Source organism: Meleagris gallopavo, chromosome 1, assembly GCF_000146605.3.
Source record: "Meleagris gallopavo isolate NT-WF06-2002-E0010 breed Aviagen turkey brand Nicholas breeding stock chromosome 1, Turkey_5.1, whole genome shotgun sequence".
NCBI lineage: Eukaryota > Metazoa > Chordata > Aves > Galliformes > Phasianidae > Meleagris > Meleagris gallopavo.
In genome coordinates, this window is record NC_015011.2 from 133,126,989 (window position 1) to 133,151,976 (window position 24,988).

At 44.9% G+C, this 24,988-nt stretch overlaps 1 protein-coding gene across 3 annotated transcripts; it reads right to left on the reverse strand.

Moving 5' to 3' along the window:
• Positions 1 to 14,210: 14,210 nt before the first annotated feature.
• CHAMP1 (chromosome alignment maintaining phosphoprotein 1) lies at positions 14,211 to 24,811 on the reverse strand. Of its 3 annotated transcripts, XM_010728316.2 has the most exons (3): positions 24,654 to 24,797; positions 21,789 to 21,898; positions 14,211 to 17,895 (listed from the first exon to the last, which is right to left on the reverse strand). In XM_010728316.2, exon 3 carries the CDS (start codon positions 17,834 to 17,836, stop codon positions 14,990 to 14,992), a length of 2,847 nt encoding a protein of 948 aa, XP_010726618.1. In that variant the 5' UTR covers positions 17,837 to 17,895; positions 21,789 to 21,898; positions 24,654 to 24,797; the 3' UTR covers positions 14,211 to 14,989. The 3 variants fall into 3 exon arrangements, with proteins under 3 accessions (XP_010726618.1, XP_010726610.1, XP_010726628.1); XM_010728308.3 differs by lacking the exon at positions 21,789 to 21,898 and having other exon boundaries at positions 24,654 to 24,811; XM_010728326.2 differs by lacking the exon at positions 21,789 to 21,898 and having other exon boundaries at positions 24,669 to 24,797.
• Between the last annotated feature and the right edge of the window lie 177 nt (positions 24,812 to 24,988).

Sequence of the window (24,988 nt, forward strand, 5' to 3'; positions counted from 1 at the left end):
TTAATGAAATGTTTGGAGGGGGGAGAGGTAGCCTCTGTTCTTGTCAGCTGTGAGAGGTCAGGTGCTATGACAGAGCACCAGGGGACACTTGCTTTTCATGTTAAAAATATAAAGGTTGCAGTGTCACCATCCTCAGCAGGAAGGAATGGCAGTTGGACAGGAAATGTGCTTTTCCTTAGATCCAAGTTACAAATGTCTGAAAAAATAGGCTGGATATGCTCAGTAAAGACCTCCTAGGGATTTCTATCTTAATTTTCATAAGGGACATGAAACTACTTGAGTGTCCAAAGAAGGGCTACGAAGATGGTGAATGTTCTGAAGGGGAAGCAGTATGGGGAGCAGCTGAAGCCCCTCGTTGTGCTCAGCGCAGAGCAAAGGAGCTGAGGGGAGGCCTGATGGCGGCTGCAACTCCTCAGAGGGAGCGAAGGGGCAGCGCTGAGCTCTGTTCTGTGTGACAGCCACAGGGCCCGAGGGAACGGCATGGAGCTGTCGGGGAGGGGCAGCTGGGGGTTAGGGAAAGGGGCTGCACCAGAGAGTGGTCAGGCCCTGGAAAAGAATCACAAAATCACAATAGGGATTAGGAGGGTCCTCTGGAAATCATCAAGTCCAAACCTCCTGCTAAAGCAGGTTCCCTACAGCAGATGAAAGCATCCAGGGAGGTTTTGAATGTCTCCAGAGAGATTCCACAACCTCTCTAGGTAGCCTGTTCCAGTGCTCTTCACCCTCAAAGTAAAGTTGTTCTTTCTCATGCTTATATGGAACTTCCTGTGTTCCAGTTTGTACTCTTTGCCCCTTGTCCTGTCCCTGGGCACCACCAGAAAGAACCTGGCCCCATCCACTTGACTCCCACCCTTAAAATATTTATAAGCATTGATAAGATCTGTTCTCAGACTTCTCTAGACTGAGCAGCCCCAGGTCTCTGAGCCTTTCCTCATAAAGGCAATGCTCCATGCCCCTCACCATCTTTGTGGCCCTCCACTGGGCTCTCTCCAGCAGTTCCCTGTCTTTCTTGATCTGAGGAGTCCAAAAATGGACACAGTATTCCAGATGTGGCCTCACCAGGGCAGAGTAGAGGAGGATGATCACCTCCCTTGATTTCCTGGCCATATTCTTTTTAAGGTACCCCAGGATCCCACTGGCCTTCTTGGCCAGCAGGGCACACTTCTGGCTCATGGCCAGCCTGTTGTCCACCAGGACACCCATATCCTTCTCTGCAGAGTTCTTCTCCAGGAGGTCAGCCCCCAGCCTGTACTGAAGCATATGGTTATTCCTCCCCAGATATAGGACTCTGTACTTGCTCTTGTTGAACCTCATAATGTTCCTCTCTGCTCTACTCTGCAGTCTGTCCAGGTCTCACTGTAGGGCACTACAGCCTTCTGGTGTGTCAGCCACTCCTCCCAGCTTCATATCATCAGCAAACTTGCTGAGGGTGGACTCTATCCCTTCATCCAGCTCACTGATGAAGTTGTTAAATAAGACTGGACCTAGCACCCTTGGGAATGCTGCTAGTTGCAGGCCTCCAACCAGACTCTGTGCCACTGATTACAATTCTCTCAGCTCTGCCAGTCAGACTGTTCTCAATTCACCTAACTGTCCAATGATCTGTTCCACATTTCTTAAGCTTACCTATAAGGATGTTATGGGAAACATTGTTAGGTGGTCTCCTTAGGGCAATGGTCACAGCCCCAAGCTACTGGAGTTCAAAAAGCATTTGGACAATGCTCTGAGACATAGAGTTTGATTTTTGGGTGGTCCTGCATGGAGCAGGTGTAGGAGTTGATTATCCTTGTGGGACCCTTCTAACTTGGGATGTTCTGTGCTTCTGTGATTTTCTGGAAACATGCTCCAGCTTAGAGCTGGGTAAGTCATCTTCTGTAAATCAGTTCCTTCGTATTTTTAGCCATCCTGAGTACAGGTGAGGAGCCGAGACCAGGATTCTTTTCTCTCCAGTATTTTGAGTCCCAGAAAGAAGCTGAGAAAAATTCTTCCCCATAGGGCTTACACTGTGTTACCTGGTTTGATTAGAGAAAAGGTCAAATGCCAGATGATCCAAAAACTGGATCCTCAATATCTCTATCTCAGGCTGGACATATGAAATAATTAACAAACATAACATGGATGTTTCTGACACAGGTCTCTGTTCCTTGACAATGATGCTCTGGTGTGATCCTTTGGCTGTTTCTGTCCCAGGCCTTCTGTACAGCCAGAGCAAATGACTCTGTGACTGTGCCATTGGTGACCCTTGGAGTGCTGATTAGATGAGAACCGGGTGCCTTGCACTGAGGAAACTCATCCTTGAGCATATCCTTATCTAACAGCAGTGGTGGATCCCCACTGATTCTAGCTGTTGCCAGCACAGCAGGGAAGGAGCCTGAATTTATGCACGAGGAGATACAAGCACTTGTCCTAACAAAGAAAACCGCTAAAGCAAAATGCACAGAAAATGATGGCTAGAATGCAGAATAAAGAGCAATCTGAAGTTTACCAGGCAGCTGCATTGTAAGAGAAAGATATCAATACCATGTAGGGTTGAAATAAGATTGAATACATAAGAAATATTGTCCCACCATATTCTGATGACATGTAATACATTTTTGTTAAGACATAGTTGTGCCTCATTTTTTTAAATATCAAATCAACAAGAAAGCTTTCTTCTACATTAATGAACTTGAATCCCAGCAAGTTTGTTGTGTGAGTAAAAACACAAGATGAGGGCAGGATCACAAAATAACACCCACTCATCAATCACACTGCTAGGGGAGCATGTTTCCAGCCCCCTGAATAAGTTAGTATTTCTCCTTAGTGTCCTGCTCACATAAGTGCCAATCAGATAAGTCAGGGGAAGCACAGAGCTGTCTCAAGAGCATGGGCTGGGTCTGAAGCTCAGGAAAATCAACACTTCACTGTTTCTAACAGTGCCTGTGTGGAAACAGCCACCAGAAAATGGCCTCATCTGTTTCTAAGCACTACAGCTTCTTAAATCTCTAAATCAGCAATAAGCTTTCGCTCTCCTTTAGTAAACTGTTATGAAAACTGAAGCATCTTTAACATATCCTTGTTTTTTCAATCTGCCAGTGGTGCTTGTGGCAGCGGACTGGAATGATTGCAGTGATAGGCAGAGGAGCCAGCTCCCTGGCCAAACGCCAGCCAGCTCGCATCCTCTCCAGTAACTGGGTTACAAGCATCAGGGAAATTATGTCCTTTCAAAGAACTGCTGAGATCAACTGCTGAAATCTGTTGTTTGATGGGTTTTTAAGTACTTCCCTCCAGACCACAGACAAAAGACGCCAGGATAGGTTGAAGCACTTTTCAGAAGAGGGTACACTGTATGCTAAGGTGTTGGAAGGCCTTAGTTTTTGGTTCTTGTCCCTCTGTTCTTTGAGTGAGATTATCTGTGAGCCAGCCAGGGCCCAGAGAGTCACCGCTAAGGTCAGATGACAGCTTGGCTCCTGTCTTCAGTGAGGGTCAGATCAAATCCTGATGCTTCACTTTTCTTGCTGATAGCACATTGGGGTGGTAGGACAAAAGTCATGTGAGTTCACTGATAATCAGCCAAGAAAATAATGTTTGTGATCAGTTAGCCTAAGCTTCTTCAAAACTGTCTCTAGAATTCCCTGAGTTTCAGTTTGAACGAAAGTTGCTCCTTCAAACAGGAATTCATGCAGGGAGTCTGCTGGCTTAATGCTGTGTATGTTTGGGAAGAGATGAGGGATTGAACCATAACAGCTTGCTATGAGATTTAAAAAAAAAAAAAACAACAACAAAACAGACAGAAGGAAGACTTGCTTTTAAATATGGTAGTGGCAATAAAAACATTCACATTTGTTCCGGTAAATTTAGCATCCAAAGTGAAGCTTTAAATGCTACGTCTTTTTTTGTTGCTGTTGTTATTGTTGTTCATGGTGAACTTGCGTATTTTGGATGAAAAACATTCTGAAAAACATGGAGAAAATAATTTGAGAAAACAACTTTAATGTTAATATGCTTCAGTTGTTAACTGTGACCGGTATCATCCCGTCTCATCTCACCTATGCTATCCTAGGTATGTTTTCACCATGCTCATTAGAGAGGAATGTGAATGCCTTCTAACCATGCACTAAATGATGCCTCCAGCAGCTGTCATACCTCATTTGCTCTCTTCCCTTATCATCTCCCCAAGGCGAGATGAGTATCTGTAATGTTTTGATAGAGGTGTTTTCAGATGTACGTGCTGTTTATATTAGATTGGACAGATGGAAGAAGTACACTTGATACTTGCAGTGAATGACAACACTTTTGTGTGATTCTAAATGTCATCTTTGTTGTCTGCTGTATATATTTCAACACTTGTTTTCACATTTTTGTGGCTTTAAGCCCCTGTCCCTAACACAAACTGCTTCATACTTCTTTTTCCAGAGCCCTCTGTGAACTATTTTTGTGATCATATATTAAAACATTGCTTGCTGTGCACTGGTGGAAGTAGTGAGGCTGTCTCAGTTGGACCAGGACATCTGGTCCGTGCAGCTATCCTAGTGTGGGCTGCTTACTGCCACGGATTTATTCCCATGGGCTGTGCTGACATAAGCTCTAAGGATCCATGCTTGGGGGCTGCGCTGCTTTAACTAAAATTTGCCTGATTGCACTGCTGCAAAGGCTGCACAGATGAGCCTTCATGGCCTGAAATCCCAGTGAAGTGCTTTTGACTCAGGGCCACGCTGAGGAAAGGCAAGACTCTGCTTGTTTAGTCAGCAGATGAAAGTTGTCATACTAGAAATACCATTATGGCAAGATTAGCAGTGTATGGAACTTGTAATAATTAGTTACCCTACCGGCATATAAATAACAGGACAAACTGCTGACAAAAACCTTCATATACTTTTTGTAAATGGAAGTTAAGATGATGGCTGTTTTCAAAACCAGGAGGAGGTCTGACAATTTCTGTTTGACCTCTGACACATCTCGTGGGATGGACATTTTTTTCCTCAGAGGCTTATGATAAAATTCCCATGGTGGTTCACTAAGGCTCTTTTGTCAGAGTTTAGCCGAACATCTGCAGGATATCAGGCTGCAATATATACAGATTAAATCAGCCCTGGATAAAGAATCAGTGCTCTCCTACAAAGCATTCAAAAGGAGGTGTTCTTTATGAGTCTGGCAAAAGAACATGAAGCATTGAATAAACTCTTGTAATTTAGGGGAGTCTTTGAGCTATTTTTGTTTAAAAGTTTTGTTTAAAATGGGAACAGATGGAAGCAAGGTGTACTTCCCCTTATGGAAAAAGTGTGCCCCATAGCAGCACTGCTGCTGGAACAAGAACATCTGATGGTACATGTGGTACTCCTCTGGTGAACCACGCTGCTGGAGGAGTTCTCAGATGGGACACCAGTGCCCAACATACTGCAGCCACATGTGGTAGCTCTGGCATGTATGGATAATCCATGACAGCCCAATGGCTGCATTCAGAGGGACTCGGGCTCTCAGCAAACTCGCATGCAAGTTTCCAACTGATGTGGCCTATAAAGACCATCTGCCATGTCTCTGCAAGACGTTTCCTATGCAGCCGTGATCTTCAAACGCAGAGTCCCTGCACAATCGTAAGCACAAACTATGTTACATTTATTTGTTACATTATTTTAAAAGTAAATGGACACTCCAGAATAGCTTTCAATGAAGCTACTTATTTGAAGAGCTTACAGGCACAGGGTCTCTGCTAGGCCAAGCCATCCCTGGTGGAACTGACAGGAGAGCCTGGACAACATGCTCCAGCCAGACAGCTAATGCCAGAAGGGATGCATTCTGCTCTTCCTATCTACCAGGACTCTGAGAACAGAGGTTCCTGGATGCCCAGAGGAGTCATGGCTGTGATCACAGGTGATAATGCCACAGCCACCACTCCTCTGGGCATCCAGGAGCCTCTGTTCTCAGAGTCCTGGTAGATGTGGGGAGGAGGGGGAGAACAGGGCTCCTGTTACACAGCTGTGCCCCAGAGGGTCTGCCGAGGGAGCACTGAGCTGTGGTATCCCTGTGCCTTCTTCTGGAGCTGGTTTGTAGAGAAAAAGAAGCCAGTTCGGAAATACACATTAAAACAGAACCCAGTAAATGTGCTGGTTTTTCCCTACCAGAGTGTTTTTCTGTGGTCTTACATACACAGGTAAGTTCTACCTGTGCCCTGTGCGTTTGGTCCTGCCTGCAGTGAGGCTGTTAAACACACACTCATCATCGTAGCCCAAATAACTTCACCACTGTAACCAAATGTTAAACATCATTCATGTTCAAGTTGGAACGCGCAACAGTTTCCAAGCACAGGTTAGGGAAGCGGGGGCATCTTAGGGAAGTGGGAGCATTTACAATAAAAAATATATTACAATGTGAGGTAGAATCATAGAATCATAGAATTATAGAATCATAAAATCATAGAATCATAGAATCATCAAGGTTGGAAAGACCTCTCAGATCATCCAGTCCAACCATCAGCCCACCCCTACCATTCCCACTGACCATGTCTCTCAGTGCCACATCCACACAGTTCTTGAACACCTCCAGGGATGGTGACTCCAGCACCTCTCTGGGCAGCCTGTGCTACTGCCTCACCACTCCTTCTGAGAAGAAATGTTGCCTAACACTCCACCTCAACCTCCCCTGGTGCAACTTGAGGCCATTATTTTTCATCCTATTGCTGTTAAAGGGAAAAGAGGCTCAACTCCACTAAAATAATTATAAAGAAGTAATAAAAAGAAAAGTTTGATTTATGATTCTTATAAAATTCTCAAGGTTCTTTCTTGCCAAAATCCACTCCACCAGCCTGCTCACCCTACCCTGGGCCCAGCTGAGCAGCTCCCAGAAGGGGACTGCTGTGTGAGCACTGCAGTGTGAATGAGACGAGGTGCTGTTCTGAGCTCCCCTCCCAGCAGAGCTGCATTGCAGATGACTAGCCTGCATGAGGAGCACCCAGCCTGTGTCTCACACATTTCTTCATGCCTCTCATGCCACTGGTGACTCAGGGCAGGGAAAAGAGTCACCCCGAACTGCCAGCGCCGTAGATCACATCCCACTGAAATGATATGGAAACACAATCATACCATCATGCTGATGAACTCAGCTTGTCTGCTGGATTTTGAACTCTGTACGTATCACCTATGATGTCAAAAGTAGCAGCTCTAACCAAACAGTTGCAGCACAGCAGGAGCAACACTTCAGAATGGCCAAACACACCAACAACAGTATTTGCAGGCGGGCGGTTGGACTCTGTGCTCCACCCAAGGAACAGGAACAGCGCTGTTTGCAGTCCTGATTATTCTTAGCTGAGTTGCCATGGAACAAAGCCTGGCTAATCCTGGTGGACTGATTCAGGAACAATCTCTAATCTTATTGCCTAATTCTGTATTGCTCCCATTAGGGCAGATTTTATCCCAGCTGTTAAGAGCAGCGAGGTTTCAAGGAGCTGTCACTGTGCTGTTTGACTGGTAGCAGCACTGTCTCCTTATCAAGAAAAAGGGATGCTGTTTCTCTTTGAAGCGGGACGAAGCATTTTGCCTTCCAGACGTAGATTAAGTCTCCCTAATGCTCTCCTTGAATTCACAGGACTGGATACATGTGAGTTCATGTGTTCCCCTGCACGCTCAGTCAGTGGCGCTGCCTCAGTTGCCGCCTAATGACTGCTTCAGAGAACACACACGTAATGAGACAGATGGGCTTCTAATTGTATTGACTGGGTTTGCTTTTCCTGTTGCCAGCCTCACAGCCACCTTGCATCCACCATGAGCCTGACATCACAGCACTAACTTCAATACCTCAGCACCTCCTGGAGACGAGGCAGCACCATGAGGGCATACGTGGTAAGGGCAGGGAGCCCGGCTGTGTAGTGGGAGCTTTGTGAGGTAAATGCTGTGCTTTCCCCCTGGGTTGTGACTTAGAGGCGGACTGGGGGACAACCCAAAGGCACCCTATATCTCGTGTATCAGAACACAGCTGTAAGGGCAAGGTGCACACACTTGTGGGGAAAGCTGCGCTCTGCAGGATGGTCATGTAGTGGAAAGGAGATGCTGGGGAAGGGATGCTGTTCCTGGTTGCAACTTGCTCCTTGCAGAAACATGTCCACAAAGACCTCCTTGAGTACATCCCCAGAAAAAAAAACACAATGCTTCCTGCAAGCTGAGCTTAGCATGGTTGGAGTCGTAGCCATGTTTCCTTTACAGAAGCTGTGCCATAAGGCCACTGTGCAGCTCTGTTGGCTGTTGGAGATTCTGGGGAACAAAATCATTGGATTTAAGCCCCACTGGAGTGAACTTCAAAAGAATATTAAAAAATCACCGACATTGGAGGTATTTAAAGAGGAAGGGTGTTTTGAGACAGATGGTGACTATAATTAACTACGGCATTTTCTCTTATAAACCACTGAGTTTAAACTCAATTAGCCAGTGTTTTTTTTTTCCCTTCTTTAATTAAATAAACCCAATTGCACCTCATCATCAGCCAGCCTGCGTGCAGACAACCCAGAGGCCAGCTGCAAGACAAGCCCAGCCCAGCCAGCAGCTACCACAGCACTGGACAGCTCGAGGGACCCCCAAGGTTGTGCTCAGCACTGGAGTCCCTCATCAGTGCCCTGCCCAGTGCCCACATCACCCCAAGTGCCTGTGCTGCGTTTGCAGGATGCCCGACACGGCTGCGGCACAGCAATGTCAGTGCTGCTGGGCTTGCCAGTGGTGGGGCTTTTGTGTTCTGTGTGATTTATCTGCCAAACTGGAATCTTCACTTCAGCTGTTTGGACATAAATGTCCTGACATAGCGCAGAGGAGATAAATCATTCCAGTTGTGTTGCAAACACAGAGGTATGCAAACCCTTCCTTGCTGCTTCAAGGCTGCAGAGAGGGCTGTGCCGGCAGTCCCACCCCGCATCATTTGTCATAGGCATTTTGTCAGCCTGTCCCGCAGCAGGACATCACTGCTGAAAGGAGCGTGTGCTTCCAAGTGACCTTGTTTTGTATTTATTGTTCTCAACATAAAGAACATTTTTTTAATATAAAAACAAGTGCTCCTCCTCCTCCCTGGGAGTCTCCAGCAGCTGTCTGGCCATGGCCCTGGGCACCATGCTCTGGGTGGCCCTGCTAGGGAGGGGTGGGCCAGAAGGAACCAGAGGGCCCTGCCAGCATCAGCCATCCTGTGGCTATGTGGATTGAAAGAGCCTTACAGCTTCACCTGGGCTTCTTTAATGGAATGTGTCAAGGGACTTCTTACCAACAGCTTCAGAATATCTAATGATGGAAGTCTTCAGACTTCTCCCTCTTCAGACATCTCCCTTTGTGCCTCCTGATTGCAGTGCTTCAGTCTTGAATAATTCCTAAAGAAGTTTGAAAGCAAGAGAGTTCCGGATTTTTATTTATTTATTTATTTTCTCCATAAGCAAAGCAGGAAAGTTTTGGGTTGCCATGGCAGAGCTGTTACCTCTGGGTTTCCCCGTGCTTTCAGTAACAACACAGTTGTGTTAAGGCTAAGCCGACCATTTGGCTTACCCCCATGAAAGGAGTGCGAGGAGGGATAATGCTGGAGCAGGCCCAGACCCTGCTTATTTATACAGTCTAATGCAGGACAGCAGTCTGGGAGCATGTTTGTACTCTATAACTGTAAACAGCTTTTGTCTCAGGAAGTTGAATAGCGCACGGCCTCATCCCAGCAGAATTCCTGGTTCTGGTCCTTCCATTGCCCTCGGTGCTGCAGCCAGATTGTTTTTTCAGGGATGAGATCAGTCTTTGAAATACCGGTATAAATAACACACCTGCTGTGTGGACGGGACGTGTGTGCAGCAGGGAGGGGTGTCAAAGAAAATAAACAAGCGCCCTAAAATCGAGGGCTCTGCGTACAGTGGTGGAGAGGCTGGTCTCCGTAGGGCCAAAACTAATTCACCACAACGAGGAGGAAAACCCGGAGCTCATTTCTGAACCTATTGTTGACGTGTTGTTATTCCGTATGCGTGTTTAATAGGTCTAAAAACGATGCCCTGTAGCTGATCTACTCATACATTGCTCTGCAGCTCCCTCTAATGGATCGTTTGGCCAGAAAGGGGATCGGGGCAGCAGATGCGATAGAGCAGCGCTCGTTGCAGACTAACACCGAGAGCTCTGCAGCACCATCATTGCTGCTGTTATTTCTCCCCGTCCGTCCGTCACTTCACTTTTATCTCAGCAGCTTTTGCAGCTCTGCTTCTAAGAGCTGAGGGGAGCAGGCACAGCTAAAGCAGAAGGCGAGGGGCTGCAGCAGGGTGGGAGAGGTGGGGGACACTCGGGGACAGAGCTGGCACATTGCTCTGCAACCTGCTGAGTCTCTTAGGATCAGGGGTCTAAAGAATGTATTACGGCCTAAAGGCTGCTTGGCCTTCAGTTCTGAACTTTATCTTGGTTCTGAGATCTGCAGGAAGGAGGACACGAGGGAAAACCGTGACAAAATCTCTTACATCTCAATAAGTGATACCCATAAAAGTCATATTTCATTTGCACACACGTGACTGTCTCTGCCCATCACATTTCCATCTTGTGCTTACGCACACCAGCAAGATTCACTGATCCTTTGTGTCAAGCCCCACCTGCAGACAACCACAATCCTGCTTTTTTTTTCTTTCTTTTTTTTTTTTCAGAAGAAGGTAATATGCTACATTGTCTATTGTTTCATATTCTGACTTTGAAACCGCAGTGTTGTTTTAGAAGTGGAGGAAGAAGAGCAGTGGAAAGGGCACTTGGCAGAAACAAGAGGAAAACAGTATTTGACAGAGTGCTAACACCAGACTCTTTCTTCTGAGAGGAGTGGTGATGCAGTGTGGGCACAGGCTGCCCAGGGAGGTAGAGGAGTCCCCATCCCTGGAAATGTTCCAGAACTGTGTGGATGTGGCACTGAGGGACGTGGTCATTGGGCATGGTGGGGGTGGGCTGATGGTTGGACTGGATGATCTGAGAGGTCTCTTCCGACCTGCATGGTTCCATAATTTAACCTCTATAGAAATAATGAATTGATGCAGTTAATGGTTTGAACTTGAAGCAATGGCACCGACCATTCAAGTGGGTGCTGCTGTGCCTTTCAGCAACACAGGAAGTATTTCATTTAACAGGAGGCCCATAGCTCACAGACGAGAGCACCTGAGGTGGCAGTGGATTCATTCAGGAAATAAGCTTTTGGTCCACGTAGGCCATGCACAGATATATGCATTCTTGTTTGCTAAGCAGTGTGTAGCTCCTAGTCGCCATTCAGCCCTACCTGATCTGCTCTGCCCCTTCTGGCTGCTAAAACCCTGCCTGCACCACAGCAGGATACTTTGTTTAACCGCAAATCCAGACACCTGCAAATGATTCTGGTCCTTAAAAAGAAATTTACAGCCAAGACTTTTTACAGACTTGTTTCTGCTTTGGGAATCATATAGGAGAGCTGTCCAACAACGAGAAGTTGAGGAATGGCGCCTGGATTAAGGCAAGCAATAATCCCCTAAATATGACCTGCAGCGGAGAGGTCACATCCCTATCTCTTTAGTGCACATATGCTCTTCATGTTAAGCCTTCTGTCCCATCTGTGAGGCTGCACCACCAATATATGTGTCACTGACACACTGAGACATATCAGCTACAGAGCTGATTTCCTCCAACCTCCTCATCTGGTCACTCTCGGCTCTCTGAAACAAACCAGCACAGCATGTCAGTGGCCTGGCTTACATCTGCAGCAACAGCACTGCTGAGCATTTCAGGTCATGTTTTTGGGAGAACTGAAGGAATTTGAGCTTTCTTCAGTCATTCCAGCAGCATTGCCTAATGATCACACGCAACTCCAGTCCCTCCAGCTTGTTGGCCACCCTGCAAGCATTTGTGCATATTGCACACACTTGATCCAGACTTCCTTTCACCTCATTATTTTTCCTGAGGTGTCTCCAGATGCCATGCTGTCCACATCTTTTATTTTCCACTCCTTTCCAATGTTATTTTCACTTAAACACAGCTTGTGATCTCCCTTTCCTTATCAACTTTTCCACGGAATGGCAGTATCATTAAGGTTGGGAAAGACCTCTCAGATCATCCAGTCCAACCACCAGTCCGTGCCCACTGACCACGTCCCTCAGTACCACATCCACAAAGTACTTCAACATCTCCATGGATGGTGACTCCATCTCCTCCCTGGGCAGCCTATGCCAGTGCCAGATGCTTTGAGACAAACGCATGAGCATCTGACACAGGTAATCAAGCAACAAGTTCCCGATACCGATACAAATCTCAGTTGCAGTCTAGGTGCAATTGGAGGTGCCCCAAAGCCTCTCAACAGGACTCAGCCGGGAAGCCAATGCTCAGGGCTCAGCTAACAAAGCTCTCAGCATGTATACATGATGTATCCATGTTGTCTGGGGTTGTAACTTATGGTTTCGACACTCTTTCACAAGGCATAAAAAGAATCTTGCCTGGAGCGTTCAGTGAGATACAGACTAAGTAGGTGGAGGCACTGAAGGAAAAGACCAACCCAACAAGCAACTGACAGATAAAGTAGATGTGAGGAAATCACACAGCTGAGCTGCCAGGACACTCCTGCAAGCATCTCACCATACAGTCCAGGATTCAGATGTTCTTCCAGCATTGCCATAAGCCCACCTGAGTCTGCTGTCCCTTCTGTCCCGGCCCTTTGTTTTGAGATGCAACATCCTCTGTGTCCAGTGCATGGGGCCTGCAGCTGCAAGGCAAGGCTGGTCAGCAGGCTGCCCTTGCTCCACAACACAAGGGAAAAAGCAGCCAGTCTCCAGCAGGATCAGCACACTGCTCCACATTGCCATAAGGCCGTATGACTGCAGAATGGACAGAAGAAAGCTGGTTATGATGTACCGCAGGGGCAAGGGAGAAACTGCTACTTGTCTTTTTCTGAGTCTTAGAAGTTTTACAAAACAATATCAAAAGCTTTCTGATATTTTAAATATAATTTTCAGTGTTAATTATATGTAGGATGCCTATAGCTGTGATCTTTAGAAACAACTGATCAACGTCCAAGTGCCGATCCAGCCTGATTGTGCCTGCAGTTAAAAAAAGCACATTTTTTTTTTGGACTTCTCCTTTGACCAAGAAATCCATTAAAAACCATTTTGTTTGATTGATTTTAGTACATGCTGAACTAAATCATATAAATCCACAGGAAAGAAAATGAAAAGTATACGTGCACCAGGAACTGTTCATGTTACATACCTGAAACGAAATTAATCATGTTTTTTCAGATTACTACAAGCCATACACAGAAAGCTTGGAATTCAGCTGCAACCCCACACATCCATAGAATCACAGAATCATAGGGGTTGGAAGGGACCTCCAGAGATCATCGAGTCCAACCCCTTTGCCAAAGCAGGTTCCCTACACCAGGTCGCACAAGTAGGTGTCCAGGCAGGTCTTGAATATCTCCAGAGAAGGAGACTCCACAACCTCCCTGCGCAGCCTGTTCCAGTGCTCTGTCACCCTCACCATAAAGTTCTTGCGCACATTTGTGCAGAACTTCCTACTCTCCAGTTTCTGGCCATTCCCCCCATCCATTTGTTTCCTTCTCAGTTTCACACTCACTTTCACAAATCTCACATTCTCCAAGTTTTAAGTTGATTTATCTAGCTTTGATACTTCCTTAATCAACCTTTCTTATTCCCCATGGAAAGTAAGTACCAGAAGCTATGTATGCAATTATTTGACCACCACTTACTTACATGGAAGTCTCTTCAGACCTGGTGGTAATAGCAGCACGATGGCAAGCAGTTCAACTTCTTCCCCTCTCCTGTCCTTGTTAAAATACTATGTATGAGCTCAGCAATAGTTGCGGTGACACAATCTGCTATACTCAATCCCCAAATTATTTTACATGATTAAAAAACTGTTCTTAAAATATTCACGAAAAATCAACGTTCAGCTCCAAAAAACTCACCTTAATCCCTTTGCAGCCCCACTCCCAAAGGAGTTCTACACTTTCTCTACATTTGAAAATACCATTTCCAAACAGATTGTTTTTTTTTCCCCAAACCAAGGTAATCTCTTCATAGCTGTAAGCATCACCTGTGAACCACTGCTTACCTTGTATAGCCTGTGATACTGTACGTGGAATTTGTTTTTGCCTATTACATATCTCAGTATAGGCTATCAATGGCCTTCTGATGGACGGGTAAGGAACACCAGAGAACTGTCTTCTTTATACCTAATTACATACGTAATTGCTCTTCATTTGGAGGAAAAGAGAAATGGTCAATGCCAGGTTTGGGTGCTTTCTTTTATTGTTAAAAGATTAAAGCATAACATTTCACCAGATACAAGAAATGTATTTTTTCCTGACATTACAAACATCTGAATTATCAAGAGAAAATGTTGAGCTATACGTAATCTGACTTAATCCATCAATTTAATGTATATTAGTTCATGCTTAACACATGGCCAAAATACATAATCACAAAATAAGTACCTCAATGCTTCTAAAACTGAGACAAGAAAGACAGAGAATTGAGTGCAAGAAATTTCCAACAAATGACTATACACTCAATTACAACCTCAGGGCCAAGTTATTCCAGAAGGGTTGGTAGTTTCTCGTGCCTGGCTCATTCACTTTTAATTTGGTAAGAAATTTCATCTTAAAAATTTGATAAAAACATTTTTAAAAATAAGACATCTAACAAATGCAAAAAACCAAGCTCATTCTTCACAGAAATACATGGGTTGCCACTCCAGTCCTTAATTGCCTGTATGTTTTACAAATCTTTACAAAACTAGTTTGTATCCATTTTGGTTTCAAAAACATAGTACATCCAAAAAAATATGACTCTACTGATGGGTAATAAAAAGACACGGACATGTATTTAAAATGACTTTGAAAAGTAAATAATTTCAGTAAAACATCTATAAGACAAGTTAAACATAGTACAACAAACCATGCATCTTCTGACTTGTCAGATCAGCTAAACTACTCGGTTAACATACAGCAACACTTCTGAACACTGTTGTAAATTCAGCTTTTCTAACACAAGGAAAAATACAAGTTAAATTTGTTCTTCAAGTGGTTCAAGGCTGTCCAAGTGTTTTTTAGGTGTATCATCATTATGACGGCTTTGGCAATGGGTTAAGTGTTTCTTAAAGCCTCGGGGAAAATTTGATTCAAAATTACAACGTGGACACTTCAACAGACTTTGACCATGAGCAGCAACATGGTTTTTAAGAAGGGACTCCAAGAGAAAAGCCTTGCCACATATCTTACATTTGTATGGGCTCTGAACGTTATGCTTGTTGACTAAATGATGCAAGACGGCACCTTTTTTCATCGCACGACAGCAACAAATTTTGCAGTAATATTTCCCCTTGCCACGCTTCATATACTTTGCTATTTCTTCCTCAGAAATGAAAGCCTCTTTCTCTTCGGTAAACTGAAGAACGCACTGTGGCTGACTGGGAGTAGTTGCACCTATTTTGCTCTCTCTGCTGTAATCAGAGGACTCCATATCATACTGCTCTTGGTCACTGTTGGATTCTTGCTCCTTCATCTCCATCGAGTCCATCTCTGCTTTTCCACACTCGCTGCTATTCAGTTCAGAGTCTGAATTGTCCTGGTTTTCTTTCCTGGGCTTCTTTTTTGGGCATGAGTATAACATGTCTTCAGGTGATTCTTTGGCTAATATGGATTGTTCATCTGGTGAGAATAAGTCATCCAGTGGTTTCTGATCATCTAAACTGTGAGAAAGAAAGTCACTCTCACCAGACTCACTGGGTGTCTGGGGCTCAGAGGAAAAACCTGGAACACATTTGTGGGACTCAGAAAACAGGATGTTTCTCGGGATTTCAGAAGGTACAGTAGTTTCACTATGTCTCTGGACATCAGAGGACATTGAAGCAGCAGGTTTCTGCATCTCAGAAAATACAGCTTGTTTTTGAATATCAGGGGATACAGCACATTTCTGGGAGTCAGGAAAAAGAGCTTGTTTCTGTGTATCTGGAGAGACAGAATGAGCCTGTTTATGGGCCTCATTGAAGAGGCCGTGTTTCTGAATTTCAGGAGAAGTTGATTTCTGAGACTCCAAAAAGGAAGTATGGTCCTGAACTTCAGGGGAAATGGGAGCAAGTTTTTGGGCTTCAGAAAATAGGGCATGCTTTTGGACCTCAGGAGAAACAAGAGCTGACTTCTGTGCTTCAGAACATAAGGCGTGTTTTTGGCCTTCAGTAGAAGCAAGAGAAGCAGACACCTTATTTTGGGTCTCAGAAAAGACAGCACGTTTCTGGACATCAGTAGAAACAGCAGGATTAGATTTACGTGACTCTGGGAACAGAGCTCTTTTACGAGGCTCCGGGAAATGGGATCGTTTCTGAACCTCAAAGGAAGCAGCAGAAGTGGACTTCTGAGTTTCAGAAAAGAACATAGATTTCCGGGACTCGGAGAGTTTCCAAGATTCAGGAGACACCGAAGTAGCAGGTTTACGGACCTCGGGAAAGAAAGAAGGCTTCCAAGAGTCAGAGGAAACAGCATGACTGGATTTCCGAAGCTCAGGAGAAACAGGGGAAGAATGCTTCCACGTGTCAGGGGACAGAACAGGTTTCCAGCCTTCTGGGTAAACAGATGAGATGGGTTTCCATGGCTCAGTAGAAACAAGGGTGGACTTCTGGGATTCAGAAAAGGACGTCGATTTCCACGAGTCAGATACGAGCCTCCTAGACTCTGGTGATGCAACAGGGCCAGACCTTCGGGACTCGGGGGCAGACCTTCGAGACTCTATGGAAGCCTTTGCAACCCAAGGAGAAACCGTGGAAGACTTCTGCATTTCATGAGGCGCAGATCTCCAGGGTTCAGGGGAAACGGTGGGACCAGGTCTCCATGACTCTGGTGAAACTGCAGGAGCAGGCCTCCGGGTTTCAGGAGAAGAAGCAGAAGCAGGCCTACGCATTTGAGAAGCATGCCTCCGAGGCTCCGGAGACACAGCCGGGGAATACCTTCGTGGTTCAGGGGATACAGCTGGAGTAGGTTTCTTTGGCTCTGGTGACACACCCGGGGAGTATCTACGGGGCTCTGGAGACACGGCTGGAGAATGGCGACGGGGCTCAGGTGATACAGCAGGGGAATGACGACGGGGCTCTGGAGACATTGCTGGGGAATGGCGACGGGGCTCTGGTGATACAGCAGGAGAATGGCGACGGGGCTCTGGAGACGCAGCCACGGCCGGTTTCTGTGGGTCTGGGGACACCGCAGGGGCTGGCTTCTGTGGGTCGGGGGATGCATCAGGGGACTGTTGCTGTGGGTCGGGGGACGCATCAGGGGATGAGTTTTCTGAGTCTGAGGACACAGCTGAGACTAATTTCTCCGGATCTGGAGACACAGCCTGAATTGACTTTTCTGAATCTGGGGACATGATTTGGGCTGACTTCTCCGGCTCAGAGAAAGAAGTCTGAGCTGACTTCTGGGATTCTGGGGACACTGATGATTTCTGAAGCTTGGATTCAGATTTGGGGACTTCAGGAGAAAGGGCAGGTTTGAGAGACTCAGGGGAAGGGGTAGATTTCTGGGGCTCTATAGCACCATTCTTTTTGGAGGAATCTGAACCTCCTTCTACCTGTCCTTTCCGCTCCTCGCTCCATTTCTCTGGTGCTGCATGTTGTGCTGTGATGTGATAATATACGTTGCAATACATCTTGCTGGTAAAGAAACATTTGTGGCAGTGAAACAGTTTTGCACTTTTTTGATAAAATATAAGTTTACCCAAACCAGCAGCATCCATTTCATCACAATACTCTGGGTGTATGGTGCCCATATGAATTTGTATGTTTTCATAATCCGTTCCTCTAAAGCTGCAGTGATCACACTCCAAGCGTTCTGTGGTTTTACGCAGTATCTGCAACATGTCCATTTTTCTACGTTAACAGTCTTCACAGCACTTCACCTTATAAAGAGCAAGCTTCAGAGATCCTGAAACAAAGGGGGAAAAAAAATCTGTACAGTTAGCTCTCAGTGTTCATTTTAGCTTTGCCAAATAACTGTATGTTTCCCCCTCCCCTCATCATTTTCAGAAGCATAAGTTTTGCACAGGTACTAACTACTTCATAAACAAATGCAAATATAGGCCACTCTGGCTTTTCCAAGTCATCTTGCATCAGTAGAACTTGAAAAAACAAAGCTTTACCTAACAGCAGGCCTTCCTTATGTAAAAAATACATAAGTAAACTCTAAGAAAAGAATCCAGGCAATGAAGAGTTAAGTTCACATTCCATTTGAGAAACATGACTTGCTTTCTCGGTTGTCCCTTCTTCCAAGATTTGGAGTGTTTTCGTTTATGTTACGCATGTAAACTGAAATCAGAAAGTACTTTGAAACAGTGCCAGTAAAAACAAGCTATTTCAAAACTGCATTCTCCATCATAAAATTCTGGAACAAATTAAATGTTTTTGATAAAACAAACAACAACAAAAAATTCAGTAAGATAACAGAAGCCTAAATCCAACGCTCTGCCTTTCTCCATTAAACACTATTTTCCTTTCACTAATTACATGAAAAAACAAAAGCCACTGCTCATAGGAACTTTATCTATTGTAAGAACAATTTTTCCATTGTTTCATCTTGTAGCCCTAATAACATCAACAGTGCTATCTCAAAAATCAAACAGCAGTGACTTTTATCCAATCTGTGTGCCAGTCCTCATATACAAGATATTTTGTTTGTTTCAGGACAGGATGGAAACGTCTCAGAATCATGGTTTCTGTGAGACCTCATAAAAACCAACAAAAACACAGAAATGCTGCATCAGGAATGCAAAGCATTTATAATAATTTTGCTGTATTTCATCATCTCTATCAGAAGCTACCCCAATTACCTACCACAATAAATAGAAAATGAAGTCTGAATGATGTGACATTCAATAAGCCACTTCCACCTAGACATGGATGTTACCACTGCTGAAAAGGAATATTTGGACATTTCTCAGTACTTATGTGAATTGCACACTTCTTTTTTTTTTCCTATCCTACCATATCAACCTAATTTTTAAGACATACATCCAGATACAAAGCTTGTGTGTCTATTTAACATTATTTTTCCTGCCTGAGTGTATATATAGATTAACAACTAGTCAAAAAATATGTACCCAATGCAAGTTTTCTCAATTTACTCCTACAGCATTATTTTTAAGCTCTGGTTTCTTATGGAAAGGAGACTTAAACAAAAACGTTTCCCTTTGGTGAATACCAATCAAATTGGGCAAAGCAATATAGACTCAGGTTAAATTTTCCACGAAACTTGTAGAAATAGAAGGCTAAGGAAATGTCACCACTGAGATAAAGGCTGAAGATTTCACTTAACTGTTACTGGTTCTGTTCAGCTTATAATTAGAACACGGCCAGTATGCAACCAGTCTTAAAACCTGCAGAACAAGCAGTGTCTGACTCTGGTTATAATGAGGGACAGAAGGAAAGCAGGCTAGCAGTACTGCTGAAGGATTGCATGGGCACAGCAAAAAAAACCAGCAAGAAACTGGCTGAAGGTCAGAGGGCACACATTCATAAGAAATAAAGGTTCACTGGTGTGGTGGTTCATGGAATGATGACTTTGCACATGCTATATCTATGTACTTTACATTAAGTCACAGGAACAGGGAGCTTTTCAAAACAAGCACACGTTCCAGTCAAGAAGCACAGTGAGTCCACAGACAGAGCCTGAAGATGAATCACGCTTTACGTGTATGAGGTATGAGAACAATGTGCCATCTACACAAGAAGCAACTGCATGGCTCTACAATTATTCAACTGGAGGGAGTTTTTGATAATTTACAATGTTCCAGCACTCTGAGGAACCATACAAAGGCCCGTATCTGTGCAATAGCAAACAATTCGCCAAGAGGAAAAACCCATAGCAAGCCTTGTGAGCTCCAACACATCCAGAATTCCCTAGGAATTCAGGTTCTCTTTTGTTTTTGGCTAAGAGATTTGCAGCAATGGGTGAAAAGGAAATTTTGAAAGTCAAAACCAACAAACTGATCACATGGAGCTGTAGGAAACAAATGTGTTTTAACCCAATCTCAGCAAAACATAATCAGGACAATAACAACATACTGCACTAATCACATTTTCAGACCTGTAAGAGAATACAAATTGGCAATAAACCTGAATTCTCTATTTTTGGTGGGTTTTTTTCCCTATAGAGAAAAAAAAAGGGGTGGGAAAAAAGTATTTTCCAACTGAAAATATCACAGTATACAACACAGTTTTGCAGGCAATCTCTTCTACCTTTTTCGTGATTTTCCACCCTTTCACACAGAACCTACATGTTGTAATTTCAGGAGCTACCTGTTACTTTCATCTCTTAACTCTACTTCACCCAGACTCCATCCTCTGCCTTTATTTGGACCTATCTTGCTTTACAATGAAAACTTCCATTTTCTTTCAAATACAACATGAGAAGAAGTCCCTGTCTCCCTTCCACAAACTGTCCCAGTTGCTGCTAAGCTTTTCTGACCAGGAAGCGATTCTAGAAGTGGAAAACTTACAGGCACTTCCTCATTTTCATCTCCAGATATTAAAGGGTTGATATTCAAGCCTTTAGTATATAAGTAACATTAAAGAGTTTGGGGTACTTTCTCTTGCACTCACCATGATTGATTTTTATTACTTCAGCGCACTGTAGTTGGCAGTCACTACAGAAAGTGCCTCTTCTGCTGACATCTCTACTTAATTTAGGTGTACTACTGAGCAAGAGATCCTCACTACTGCCAACATGTTAGGCCATGACTATAAAGAACAGTAACTCTAGTTTTAAAGTAGCTATTCTGAGACCAGTAACAAATCTGCAGGGTGCTGAGCTTGTATTTGTATGAACTTGTATTGCCATTTAAATTAAGCAGGTGCACTGAGCATGCATCTGAATAGCCAGTCTGTAAGACTTTCTTGTTAACATCCTTACTCACTTCTCCCTTTGAGCTCAAAATGTCACTGCTTCCACATATCCAATTACTGCCCTCCTCTATCTTAAAATCACAGAATGATTTGGGTTGGAAGGGGCCTTAAAGACCACCTGGTTCCAAGCTCCCATCCAACCTGGTCTTCAACACCTCCAAGAAAGGAGCACCCCCAGATTCTCTGGACAGCCTGTGCCAGTGCCTTACCACACTCATGGTAAGGAATTTCCTCCTTGCATCTAATCTAAATCATAGAATCACAGAATCGCTCAGGTTGGAAAAGACCTTAAAGATCATTGAGTCCAACCATTATCTAACCATACTACCCTAACTCTAACAACCCTCTGCTAAATCATGTCCCTGAGCAGGACGTGATTGACATGACAAATCTACCCTCCTTTAGTTTAAAACTCTCTTTTCTTACCCCATTGCTATGCACCCTGATAAAGAGGCTCTCTCCAATGTTCTTGCAGGCCCCTTTTTAAGTATGGAAGGCAACAATGATGTCTCCCAGAGTCTTCTCCAGGCTAAATAACTCCTGCTTTCTTAGCCTTTCTTTGTAGGAGAGGTGCTGCAGCCCCCAGTCAGCTATACTCAGCTTTATCACATGGCTAACTGCATGATTTGTATTTCTCTTTGCCTTCAAGCAGACCATATTTTAGACTGGAATGTGCCTTACATCTTGCCTTGTAGTTGGGTGCAGTTTGAAGAACAGCAAGACACTGTTTTCCAAACAGCCCCAAGCCAGCCAGGCTAGCAACCATACAGTCAATAACCAAGTTTCCATGGTTTGGGACCTGCATGAACCGTGATGTAGCATAACATTTGCTCGGTACCATCTCTGAGACAATGCTAAATAAGATGGACCATACTGCTTCTGCATAAATGCTTCAAAGCAAAACTCAAAGGAACCTACCTCTACACTGCTCCAACTTCTGTCCATAAAAAGGGTAAGGACCCAGCAAAGTGCCTCATGTGCATTTGACAGTAAACTCAAACATCGCTCTGGTCATCTGGAAGTCCCTTCTGAAGAAGTGTGAATGTCAGGATGAAGATCAAGCATGCATGACAAACAAGTCCCCACAAAACACAACAGACATGACATGGATGCGGGAGTTTCTTTCAGACCTGCTGAAGACCCTTAAGATTAAAAAAGAGCTGCTGTCTGCACAAGTACAAATAACTGCTGTGTAGTTTTTCTAAAAGCTCTGTCAGGTCCCAACCCACAGCTGCAGGACACACTATGCTACAGTGACTGGAGCTGAGGCTTCATGCCACTTTGCAACTACACAGTGCTCTGGATTACTTAATTGCTATTGTTGCATCTCCTCCTGCTTTCCACATTTTGCAGGACAAAACAAACCACAAACACAGATATAACCAAATAGAACCAATTAACTATGTAAGAACACATTACAAGTGAAGCAGAAGGTTGAAGCCCTGCATTTACACTTGCCCTATCCACACGTTCTGCTTCCACTTCAAGACGAAGTACTGACAACAAAAGAAGCCTCTACTAAGATTCTGGAGTTTGTGATAGTACTTTAGCTAAGGGCAGCCAAGGCTTCTTCAGATTTTTCCTTAGACATTAAGATTTCCAATGAATCTGAACAGCAAAGTGCTCCTGTCCACAAGCTCACAATATCCACAGGTATCGAGCATGGCAACAGCGCTGGTGCCAGCTCAGCTCTTAACTCAACCACAGGTTTTTGCTGGCCTGTAGGGATGCAGATTAACACTCAGGACTCATGTGAAAATCTGATGAAGGGACTCAGCTTGTGTTAAGCTGAGCAACAGGAACAGCCCAAAGTAATGCAGAAAGCAACCAGATCTCTTAATTCTTCACCAGCAGGACTTATGGCCACTTCAGACTCAGTTCCAGGATTCAGCATCTCATTGTTTGTCAGGATCCCAGTACAGGATTAGCCGTTCATCCCAACACCTCTCACAAACCTCCCAGTGGCATAAAAGAAATCTGCAGGAGACCCTATGTACTAGCAAACATTGGCCCAGCATTAGGCACAACACAGTGACTCTGGCAACTAACAAAATGTCTCCACTTCTCAATCCCATTTCAATTCCATAGCTACACATCTGTTTAATAAACATTTTGCACTCTGTTGCAAAATTTAATGCATCTGTACAGAAGATAAGCTGTGACTGTCATGAGGCAGTGCCAGAGTGAAGCAAGGAAGGGCTCAAAGCTAAAGATCTACATTGCCTGTGAACATAGAAAATTACAGGTTGTTTTTAACATGACACGTAGAATTTCAGAATATGGCAACGAGCAGACTGTTGTATCATCCTTCCAAACCAGTCCATCCTGATTCTCAGTGACAGAAGGAGCTATACTTCTCTTCCTCTTGATAAAGAATTGATCCTAATGAGAGACAAGCAGAGAATGAAGATGTACAAAGCACATAAGGAGCGCCAGTGCAGCTTCTAAGGCCCTCAAAAGAAAGTCATATATTTTATATGATTCCTTATATCCGCATTGTTTTCTCCATATCCAGTGGGACATCCACACAATCTTGAAAAATGAGCAACACACTAGCATGAAGAAATGGTTTCCAGCAACCTCTCACACAAGTGCACAACACCATTCTATCAGTTCACCAAGCAAAGGATGAAGTAAGCCCACACTCCTAGAAATGTCTTCCTCAGATAATCCTCCCACTTTCACAAGGTACCACTCGTTACAGCTCTGCTCTGACAAACTCTGTCACTGCATAAGAAAGATGGCTCTTCACTTTCATCAGCAAAGCTCAGGCAAAGACTTCAGCCACATCATCTGTCAATGAAGATGGTTGACTGAAAAGTTAATAGCCAGCACCAGACACCTGGATACAGCTGCACCATCGCTTCCACCAGCAGTACTGCCACTGTGTTTAAGCAAAGGAGAAAGTGACACATTCCTGCAGTGCCAAGAAGTAGGTGGTAGCAGTCTTGTGGCAACACCACGTTTCTCCTGATCCTGTGTGATGGCCAACAAGAAACAGAAGCTCAGCTCCCACAGTGGTGAAGCAGAGCAGGTGCTTCCCAGCATACACAGAGGAGATGTGAGAGTTGGCTCCAACACACAGGGAACGAAAGGCAGCACCATGCTCTTGCTAACCTGCATAGCCCATAGGAACCCGACTGTACTCATGGCCAAGCTGCCCACCACCAGCCACCCCCTTTGTGCAGTGCTCCATCAGCAGTGATTGCTGGGTCCCGTCTTTAGAACTGCATTAAGAGAAGAGGCTCCAACACCCTGACTCGCCAGCCACCAACACTGAGAGATGTGCTGGGAGAGCAGGCACCTGGTCCAGCAAGGGAGCTGTTGCACGATGCAGTCCCAGGTTCAACTCAGAGGAAAACTGAACAGTGACATCAGTGCTTAATGCAGATGGCTTGGAGAACATGAAGGATGCAGCACTATAGCTACCTCACAGGCCTTCTGTCTTTGCTAGAAGAACAAGTCTACAGAGTAACATGAGCTCCTAATACAAGACCTATGGGCAACCTAAAGTACAAAGTATCTGACTTGCACATTGTGGATGCCCCATCCCTGGAGGCATTCATGGCCAGGCTGGATGTGGCTCTGGGCAGCCTGGTCTGGTGGCTGGCGACCCTGCACATAGCAGGGGATTGAAACTAGATGATCACTGTGGTCCTTTTCAACCCAGGCTATTTTATGGTTTCTATGACATACCTACATCAAGATTAAGGATCACATAATTCTGACAGGGCAGACTACCTCTGTATTAGCAATAAAGCACTACTAGCTTCCAAAACTGACCTCAAAATAACGTACTTCTGCAGAGCTGAGCTGATGAAGCGCCACGGGACCAACCAGCGCACACAACCACGCCGTACCATACCCTTCCCGCGATGACCTCGGGCTAAGAACTCCACCTGCATTACACCGAAACAAAATGCAACGTGAAGATGGCTCAGGGAAGAGAAGAATGAAGTCCGGATCTCCACCTCCCCGACACGAATGGCTCAGCGCGGCCCGCGCCCCAACTCCTCCCGCTCCCTGCAGTGCCGGCTCCCAGTCCCGTACCGCTCCCCGGTACCGCGGACCCTCCCTCCCCGCGGGGCCCGGCACGGTACGAGGCCGGCTCCGACCTC